Source organism: Buceros rhinoceros, unplaced genomic scaffold, assembly GCF_000710305.1.
Source record: "Buceros rhinoceros silvestris isolate BGI_N320 unplaced genomic scaffold, ASM71030v1 scaffold11844, whole genome shotgun sequence".
NCBI classification, from domain to species: Eukaryota; Metazoa; Chordata; class Aves; order Bucerotiformes; family Bucerotidae; genus Buceros; species Buceros rhinoceros.
Genome location: NW_010406548.1, coordinates 33,787 through 43,835, shown reverse-complemented (window position 1 = coordinate 43,835; position 10,049 = coordinate 33,787). Strand labels below are relative to the sequence as shown.

At 50.9% G+C, this 10,049-nt stretch overlaps 1 protein-coding gene across 1 annotated transcript in view; it reads left to right on the top strand.

Annotated features, from left to right (window-relative positions):
• Positions 1–10,049, top strand: part of AFAP1L2 (actin filament associated protein 1-like 2) — a gene marked incomplete at its 5' end in the record, with an annotated part of 27,255 nt that overhangs the window by 15,977 nt on the left and 1,229 nt on the right. The window contains 12 exons of the mRNA XM_010134152.1: positions 345–550; positions 1,113–1,292; positions 1,860–1,949; positions 2,715–2,799; positions 4,008–4,112; positions 4,745–4,956; positions 6,644–6,789; positions 7,369–7,480; positions 8,162–8,401; positions 8,490–8,667; positions 8,922–9,089; positions 9,359–9,540. Coding sequence (XP_010132454.1) covers positions 345–550; positions 1,113–1,292; positions 1,860–1,949; positions 2,715–2,799; positions 4,008–4,112; positions 4,745–4,956; positions 6,644–6,789; positions 7,369–7,480; positions 8,162–8,401; positions 8,490–8,667; positions 8,922–9,089; positions 9,359–9,540 — 1,904 coding nt within the window. The remainder of the gene's footprint in view (positions 1–344; positions 551–1,112; positions 1,293–1,859; positions 1,950–2,714; positions 2,800–4,007; positions 4,113–4,744; positions 4,957–6,643; positions 6,790–7,368; positions 7,481–8,161; positions 8,402–8,489; positions 8,668–8,921; positions 9,090–9,358; positions 9,541–10,049) is intronic.

Below are 10,049 nucleotides of genomic sequence, written 5' to 3'. Positions count from 1 at the left end.
CTGGGGGGGGGCGGGGGGGGGGGGAGGGCCGGGGGAAGCAGCAAACATCAGAATATGTCTAAGGAAACATTCTTGAATTCATGGTCAACTGAGAAGTGTCTTTTGAGTGTTTGCTAAGTGAGGCTATTAGGCACAAAACACTGCAATGAGATTAATACTGGGCTAGAAAGAAAAAAGGATCTATGGGAGTTATTTTCCTATTGCTTATCCTCCTGCAGGAGAATCTCAAAAGACATGTCCCTATGCTGGAAGCTTGTTGCATGTGTGAGCATGGCTGAGGCAAGCAGCGGGCTCAGAGTTGCCCTGGAAATGTACTTAATGATAGAGTTTTGCTTTTTTAATAGAAGATGGTGAAGCTGTTAGCAGCTCCTATGAATCTTATGATGAAGAAGAGAGCAGCAAAGGCAAGTCGGCAACCCATCAGTGGCCGTCCACAGAGGCCACCATTGAGCTGATGAAGGACGCCCGCATCTGTGCATTCCTGTGGAGAAAGAAGTGGCTGGGACAGTGGGCAAAACAGCTATGTGTTATCAAGGACACCAGGCTGCTGGTGGGTAGATCCTCTGTCCTCTGCCTAAAACAATCTATTTTCACGAGCTGGGGAGGGGAGTGGCACCTCAGGCCATGTTAACAGGCTGGCAAAACCAGAGTACCTCTTGAAGCAATCCTTCAAAAAACACGTCCCAGGGTCTGGGGATCTCATTCCATTTTCAGAAGGGGCGTAGGCGTGGGGTTGCTGAGGGAGACACAAGGGCATGTTTGTGGCCAAAATCACAAACTTCCAAAATGCCTAGAAATGCTTCTTGAGGAAACTTTTTGAGGTTATTAAGAAGGGGTGCTTACCGCACTAGCTTAACCACGTACTTGACCTTCTGACAGTATCTGTGAGAAGTGTTTCAGATTATACATACGTGTGCATAGATGTATGTGTATCTCTATACACAGAGAGATGTCCTGTGTGTAGTCAGCGTAGACATTGCAGCCCTCTTGTGTTCAGTGCACTTAATGCGTGTGGTTGCTCTGAGCCACGTCTAGGCTTGAGTTCACACTAGTAAGCAAGAGGGAAGGCTCTTCCTCAGCCTCTTACCTGCCCTCCCATCTTCCTTCCCCAGTGCTACAAGAGCTCCAAAGACCACAGCCCTCAGCTCGACGTGAATTTGCTGGGCTGCACTGTTATTCACAAGGAAAAGCAAGTGAGGAAGAAAGAGCACAAGCTGAAGATCATCCCAACGAACGCTGACGTCATCGTGCTGGGGCTGCAGAGCAAAGACCAGGCGGAACAGTGGCTCAGGGTCAGTGGCACCTTCAGGGCTTGCCCTGCTACTGCTCTTGTGCTTTGCTGGGAGACTATATCTCATCTCAGCCCTGTCCTTGTGTGCTCTGCTTCCCTTCCTCACCGCAAGCCCGTATACTAATACACCACTTCATTTTCATGACCCATAGCTTCTTCCTGTGGTTTCCTGACACCTTCTGCGTGCAGGAGTCCATGGAGAGGCCTCCCAGCCCAGCTGCTGCGGCAGGAGGGATATCTGGGTGTCCAACATGAATTGGCTAAGGACAGGGAAATGTGGCCCTTTCCCTGAAACAGCAGCTGCAGAAGGAACCTTTGCAGAGCCTGGGGTGGCAGCAGGGCTGTGAGGCACCAGGGCTGCCTTTGCTGGCAGCCCGTCCTCGGCTGACTTGGACTTGGCAGTTTCTGCTGGCTGCCTGCTGCTACACCAGAAAAGTCTCTGGGGTCACGGGGAGCGTAAACCATGGGTCTTCCAGGCAAATGCAGTTTTGCCTAACCTGGGTGGGGGAGAGGTACTGATCTCGTTCCTGCAGCTCTCTCACAGGCTATGGCTTCCCCTTCTGTACAGGTAATCCAGGAGACCAGTGGTGTGCTGTGCGAAGGAGGCAGTGAAGGCAACCAGTACATCCCAGATTCGCAGCGTCTCAGTTACCCAAAGGTACACCTTGTCTCTACAGAGAGAACTGGCACTTGGGCTTTTCTACACAGTTCCTGTAACAAATAATAGTTGTAGGCGCAGTAGTTTTATCTGAGCAAAGACTGGTATGAGTGTAACGAGACCCTTGTTCTGCTGAAACGGAGCATTATTGGAACAATCTTAATTTTCCTTTGCAGTCTTAATTTTGTTGCCATCTTTCCCCAAAACTGGCTCAGCATGGGGCTCTCCTTCTTACAGGGCAGCAGCCTCTATCTCATCCAATGGGAGAGTTGTACTCCCCAAGATCTCATCTTGGATGCCAGGGCTTGGGCCAGTCTGTAGCCCACGTTTAGGAGATGCTGCCCTGGGGGCAACTAGTTCCACAACAGTGGAAGCAAAAAGAAACCTTCCTAAGTCTCTGGTGGACACCCAGAAGGGACCTGTTTGGACACCTGGCTGGTTTCTCTGCCCATGCCCTCCTACTGGGACTGACAAATGCCCCTACCAGCCTGGCTGCATGACAGGAGGCCATGGGGTGGCACCAGTAGTGCCACCACAACACCTCAGAGGCAAACCCAGCTGGGGTGGTTCACATGCTGGATCAGCCCATGCCGGGGAGGGCACAGCATAAGAGGGCAGGTGGGGGATGTCTGTGTGAGAGCATCTGTAACGGGGAGGGTGGGAGCTCATAATTTAGGAGCAGGGTAAAAGTCACTTGTGGTGGGTGCTAGCTGGGGGAATGGGTCATGTGCATCTGCAGAGCTTATGTCTGGTGCTTATTGACAGGTGGAGGCACCTGAGAGGTATTCTGCAGCCTCTGAGAGCGGAAGCAGCACAGACGGTCACCCAGAGACAGCTGAGACAAAAGATGGTAAAACCTCACCCCAGGAATGACGGGGAAACTGAGCCACCAACCCTGCGTGTGGCGAGGGTTTCTGTAGTTTCTCCTGCCACTGGCACCTCAAACTGACCTGATGCAGGGTGAAAAATGTGTGTGAACTCACTGCCTGGGCATTTGATTTCATAACAAAGTGACAGGTGGATGTTGGGATTTCTCAGCAGTTACAGAGTTAGGATAGGGCTTGAGAAACCTGGATGTGATACCTGCCCTACCACAGCTATCCTGCATGACTCTGCACTTTGGGACAGGCTGAGATGGCATAAATGCAACCTAAGTGACTTTTCCTCAGATATGTCTGCAGAGAAACTTGGGAGTATCTGTGTGAAATGTTGAGCTGTCTCCAAAAGGAGAGTTACACCTTCACACTCAGGCATTTGACTCTGGGCTTTAAGCTGCATTCCCCATCTACAAGATGGGGCAGATAAGTACATTAAAAGAAGACTTGCTCTATTAGAAGGATGGTTTGAGCCATCTATATACTGGAGAAAGAGAAACCTATTCTGAGGTCTCACTGGAGTCACCCAAGAGATGGAGGTTGACTGCTGAGTCCCTCTGTGCTAGGACTTCATCACTTTGTTATGACAGTAGGAAGGAAAATCTGGACTAAAAGCATCCAACTTGATTTCTTACCAGGATTACCTGATGATGACAGAGGCATATTCATGCACTCAGTGTGTGCTTGGTAGGAAAATTATAAAGGGGCTCTTTTGCCCCTCTCCACCTTGAGTCCTTCTTTTAGAAAGAAAACATTTGAATGCAGTAAATATTTATGGGAAATAGTTTTTAATTCAATTCTTTGTGGTATAAAAAAAATGGAAGGGACACCGGCACTTGCACAGCGAGATCTTGCAAAGAGCCTTCCCACAGCTCCAGCAGTGACGGGTGTTTGGTCAGAACTAACCCAAGTTTAAAGCAATATAGACGAGGTATCTCTGGCAAATCACTTAACTGAGATTGTTGGTGCCATACTGCTCATCATCTCCCTGGCTTTGGACTATTACAGCCTGTCTCTGAGCTGTAGTTTTGCCCTCTGCAAGGGATGTGTTTGTCTCGGCACTGTTGGGTGCAGGATGGCAGAGCAGGAAGCTTTGGGGCAGGACACCCAGCTGGGTCAGCAGGCTGGATGTACGGCTGTGAGCTGGGAAAGCCACACACATGTCTTTTTCTTTTTCTGGTAGTTAAGAAGAAGGGCACAACTGGCCTGAAACTGAGCAACCTGATGAACCTTGGGAGGAAAAAATCCAGCTCCCTGGATAGCCCAGAGAGATCTCTAGAGACATCAAGTAAGTGGCAGCATGGGCCCCTCTGCAGGGATTGTTCTCAGGGCTGGATCTTGGTGTGCAGGGCAGGGTGAGCACCAGGCATCGCCCTCCTCAAATGTGCATGTGCCAGGGTGTCCTGCCTGAAGAGACGAAGATGCCACAGTCTCTTTGGTCTGTGCCAGTAAATCCATGCAGATTAGGGTGCCCCTTACACATTAAGGTGACTGTGTGGCTTACAAGGGTGAGCAATAGCTCGCAGGGTGACCTAAGAGGAAGGGCAGGTAACAGCAGACGTGCACGCAGAGAGCATCTGTGCTGCTTCTCCTGGCCATTAGCCCAGGGGTGGGAGTCAGTAGGGGATGTGTGGGTCAGTTGGAATTCACCATCTGGGACCAACTTTGCCCAGCCATCTGTGGCTAACTTGCTGCTCCAAACCTAACCTGAATTTCAAGGGTCTCATTTTAAATGGATTTTTACCCTTTTCACCCTGTTTTGTATGGATTATGCTTTAGCTCTTTGTCATGGTCTGTGGATTTGTGTTGTGTGGTTATCTTGGAACTTACCCATCAGAGATTCTCATGCACAGAGTTAGCTTGGATTTCCTCTCCTGGTGGGATGGAAAATGTGTCTAAGTAACCTGTGCTTGCTTGCAGGTTACCTGAATGTGCTGGTGAACAGCCAGTGGAAGTCCCGTTGGTGTCAGATAAAAGATGGTCACCTCCATTTCTACCAGGACAAGAACCGAAGCAAACTGGCTCAGCAGCCCCTGAGTTTGGCAGGTTGTGAAATCATCCCAGAGCCAAGCCCTGACCATCTCTACTCCTTCCGCATCCTGCATAACGGGGAAGAACGGGTCATTCTGGAGGTAAGGTGTATGCCTCCAAGAAAGCTATGCTTTAGATCATCAGCTTGGGTGCTTTTTAGTAGGTCTAAATGCCGGAGAGGTTCTCCAGAGGAACCTTCAGTCCAGCAAAACAGAACCTGAAGTATGAGACTTTGGTTCACCTACCTGTGGTCACCTAGAAGGTGTCCCACCTAGCTGGTAAGGCTGTGTCTGATGCTGGTGCCTCCAGAGGACCATTCAGCCATCATCTTAGGCACTCACCTTAGGATGGGATGAAGGGTCCCCCGGAGGTGCCCATCGCTCTCCCATTACTATAGGATAACCTTGGATGATTAAGTTTTATGGGATGTGTTTCAGGTGGTTGTTAGATGAGAGAAACGTCACTTTAGGGATTTAAGTCTGTGGTTAGGAGGAGCAGAGAACTCTTACCTCCTGAGAACAGGGAGTCCCAAAGCCATGGGTCATGGACCCCAAGTAGACCAATCACAGATCTGCCCCTGAAAGTGCAAGTGAATTCATCTCCATCTGTTACTTTCCTTTGCCTGCATCCAAGACTGTTTATCTCTAATCTTAGTTCTCTCTGACGACAGCATGATTATAGCAGGAGGTGGACAATGTGAGCAATTTCCTGTATTTTTCCAGTGGGTGGAATATTTATAGCTAAAGAACTGACTCTGAAGGCCTGCCATGAATTTTGACGGTGTTTTCATTTAGTTTCTGATTCAGAAGAAATTTTGCCTAATGACAGATGTGAAGAAGAGGTGCTGGGAACATTTACATTTTGTGAATGGAAGAATCTGTATTTTATTGGGATGTCAGACTCGATGTACAGGCTGGCTGGCAGGCTTCCCAGGGACTGAAGTCTCTGCTACATAAAACAGATTGGAAGCTTAAAATATCCTTTCCAGTTTGGGATTTACTTGCCCTGAATTTTACTTTGTGCTTACCGCCGTGACTCCTCAAATCAAAGCAAAAGATGGCTGCATCAGCCCACTTTTTGCTGCAGGTAGAAAACTCCCACTACCGCGGTGGATGTGCGTGTGGCTGTTTGCTAGAGCTGACTTCAAGGCACCATGTTTAACTCTTCATTTGACAACATATCAGACTGTTCACTGCAGCTGAGAATTTGGTACTGACCACGTTGAAGCGAGGGGCTGCTCTCTTTGATGTTCTCTGACTCCCCTTCACGCTCTGCCCTTCCCCTTTCCCTAAACGAAACAGCCCTGGAAGGGGTTGGGGCTCTGGTACCAGGACCTGGCAGGCTCCCTGCCGTGCCCAGGGCAGCTCGCAGCCTGTGCCTGGCCATCCCATTGCTGCGCTCTGCTGGTGCAAGATTAAACCCGCACGCTTTCCACACTGAAGCAGCTCCCCGCCAGCACCTCCAGCCCCAGAGACTTCTCCTACTCTGGTAGGCAGCAGGGTTGATCGCCATGGAAAGGAAAATGCAGACTGACTAGAGATTTTAGAAGGGAGTTAAGCAAAAAGAGCTGCATTCATGTGTTTTCCACATTTGTGAATCGGTCCCTACGGAGAGCGGAACTTCTTTTAATGCAGCCCCAGGTTTAATACAAATACTGGCTGTTCACCTTTCCCCTTGCAAGCCTGAAGTCTGCCAGCACAGTTCCCTTCCCAGGGCTGTCAGCATTAGCCTTGGGAGTGCTGAGAAACTGCTGTTGCTACCTGTGCTATCTGTCTGATCACCTCGTAGGCAAAGTCCTCGGAGGAGATGGGCCACTGGCTGGGCCTCCTCTTGTCGGAGTCAGGTTCGAAAACAGACCCAGAGGAATTTACCTATGATTATGTGGATGCGGACAGGGTTTCCTGCATTGTCAGCGCTGCGAAGAACTCCTTCTTGTACGTCAGCGGTAATGGGCAGGACTGCATAGGGCTGGTGGAAGGGAAGCAAACTAGAGCAGGGGTCCCTCTGCTTCTAAGAGGTTGGCTGCCATGGGCATAGGTGGCAAATTCACTGCTGCAGCTCAGTCACTTCCTTTGGAAGCTCTGTGGGGGACAGGAGAGAATTTGTCATTGTCCCACCACATCGCATCTAGCTTGAGCTGCAGTTTGCCTTGGGGCTAAGGGTACATGCCCAGGTGGCTTTTGCAAAGGCAGCTGGTGGGTGGGCTTGGCTGGGGGTTGTGGGCACATGGGTCACCAAGCCATAGGGGCAGGGCAGTAGTATTGCTATGGTGCTGTGCCTGAGGGTTGGGCGGCAAAGGAAAGGCCAAGGCAAAATGCAGCCCCACTCAGGTGGGCGCTGCTTAATGGGCAATGGGAGCAGTGGTCACGCTGCTTGGCTCTACCTTCTCATCTTCTGTGTCTGGCCACACTGTCACCCAGACCTCTATGCTCAGATGTCCCACAAAGCAGCACAGCGTGGCTGGGCAGGGAGACTGGTCTCTCCTGATGGGATGTCTTGCTGCCTCTTCACAGCTTAATGCAGAGGAAGTACTCTGAGCCCAACACCTATATCGACAACCTGCCAAAGGGCAGGACACAGCAGGAGGAGCTGTACGACGATGTGGACCTGCCAGACCTGCCCGAGGTAAGATGCTCAGTGCTGCAAGCAGCTGCCCTGCTGCAGTGAACACTGTGGAGACCATTGGCAAACATCTAGCCAGGTGGAGTCTCCAGAAGAGAAGGGGGAGGTTTTCCCGATAGTGGTGGAGGGGATTCCCAGGCCCTGGGGAAATCCAGGCTTTTGCAATAGGGCAGAAGCTAGTGCTGGAGAGGAGTTGCTAAGGAATGGGAAGGAGATTTCCAGCAGGGTGCTGTACGGATCATCAGGCAGCTGGGATAAAATCCCAGCAAATAACATGGATTATTTGGTGATGGACAGGGGGTTGTTCAGAGCCCAGTGTATCAAAGCTCCTCTTGATGCCTGAGAGGCAAGTGCTGTGTGTAAGGACTAGAAAGATGGGACTGTTATGCTGGGAAAGGCAAAGAATCTGGCAGGGCTTGCTAGAAGTACAACAGCATGAGATCATTACGTGGGGCTGCTGCTGCCCTTGAAGAGACCTATTGAAGGAGAGCTGGAGGGGGCCTTTCCTTCAGTACACCAAAAAGCACTGTGTGGAATGACATGGAGAACAGGGGTTTAGTGCCTCTTAAGATTTACGGAAAATACTCCAGCTTTCCTGAGATGATGCTGCTTTGCAGTGAGATGTTTCTGTAATTCTGCCTGCAGCAGATGGTCCCTTTTCAGGGCAACATTCTCCTTTTGCAGGAAGAAGTACCCAAGAGTGAGAGCAAGTTGGAGGGGGACCAAGACAGAGTGTACCTGGATCTCACCCCAGTGAAGTCCTTCCTACACTGTGCTGGCAGAAAGTCATGCCAGCCTTCACCCCTCAGCTCGCCAACTTTAGAAAGGGCTGCCAACAAGGCTGCAGCAGAGAGCACGGCTGAAACAGCCCTCGTAGCTAAGGAAGCTGAGCCCTGTAGTAAGCCGATGGAGACCTTGGAGCAGGTACTGTCCTGACCTGTGATGCACAGCCAGGCTTAACCAATAAGCCAGGTCCCGCCCCACCACATGATCACTTTGTTTCCTCCTCCAGAAACACCTAGAGAAGCCAGAGCCTGATGAGGTGCTGCCACGGATACCCACCGTCAAAATCCAGACACAGCAGCAGAACATCGCCTTTCCCCACCCGGCCCCCGAGCTGCCGGTGGGCACAGTGACAGCGGGCAGTCCCCAGCTGCTGCCCGCACACCGGCCCAAGATGCCACTGCCAGGTTAGCGGGCTGCGCGGGCGGCTGGTTGGTACCTGCTGCAGGAGGGGTGTGGAGGGAGGTGGTGTTGCTCTCAGCGTGGGCTGGGCTTGCTCTGCTCTATAGGAGCTTTACGCAGAGGCTGCTAAGGGGCTGATGAGTCTTCTAGTTGGTGACTTTCTAGACCCTCATTTGTTTTGTTTCCAAGCACCTGAAAAGCTTTTCCCTCCTGCTTTTTTTCCCCTGGCTGAGCTTGTTTTGGTGGGTTGTGTTTCCAGCAGCCGCAGTGGAAACCAAGCTGGGCAAGAACAGAACAGAGGTGGAGGTGAAGCGGTTTACAGAAGAGAAGGAGCGGCTGGAGAAGGAGAAGGATGAAATCCGGGCTCAGCTCACCCAGCTGCGCAAGGAGAGACGGGAGCTGAAGGAAATGCTTGGGGGCAGCACAGGTAGAGCAGGGAAAGGGGCAATGTGTGGAAATAAGCCAAGGTGGGACCATGGGGAAGGAGGGGCAATGAACTTGGCCCACATGGGACTAGAAGGACCAAGGGTGAGACCTGGCGCTTTGAGCTGAGTCACGTAGCCCAAACTGCACTAGAGTAAGAGCTTGCTGTGTCACAGTCCCACTTGGGGCAAAATACAAGGAAAGCGTACAGGACATGCATGACCTGGTCCCTGATCCCCTCATGAGCTCACCAAGTTACTCCTCCCTCCACAGACAAGAGCCTGGAGCAGAGGCTGAAGGAGATAGAAGAAGAATGCAAAAGGAAGGAGAACCAGAGGGTGGATCTGGAGCTGAGCCTGGTGGAGGTGAAGGAGAACCTGAAGAAGGCAGAGTCTGGCCCTGTGACGCTGGGCACCGCAGTGGACACCACGCACCTCGAGAATGCAGCCCCCCGGGTACATGGGGGCACCCCTGGCATGCACAGTGGCTTTTCAGCAGCTGGGCAGTCTCCCTGTTTCAGGCTGCTTAATAATATCATAATCAATATTATATTATTAGAATATGTAATTTTATATAAATGTATAGATTTTATATTATTTTGTTAATTATTATATATATAAAGTAATAATAGCTATGAGGTAAGAGCAGCAGTGGCAAGATGAAAGGGGGCTGGGGCTCAGGACAACAACTATATTTTCCTGTGTGACCTTGAGCATCAGGGGCCCTGCAGGTCTGGACCCAGCTCCTCCTGCACTCAGCTGAGCCAAAAGGGGGTTTTTGAGGGAGAGCTTCAGGCATCTAAATTCCTTCCTGAGAACTTGGTTCCCATGAAATGGAAATGGTCAGAGCCTGATCCCTGCACTGTACCTGTGCTTGAGTCCTCAACACCCAAACACACCACACACACACCCTGGTGGTATTTCAAAATTGGTGTGTCACTAAAAAAATGTGACTCGGTACAAGC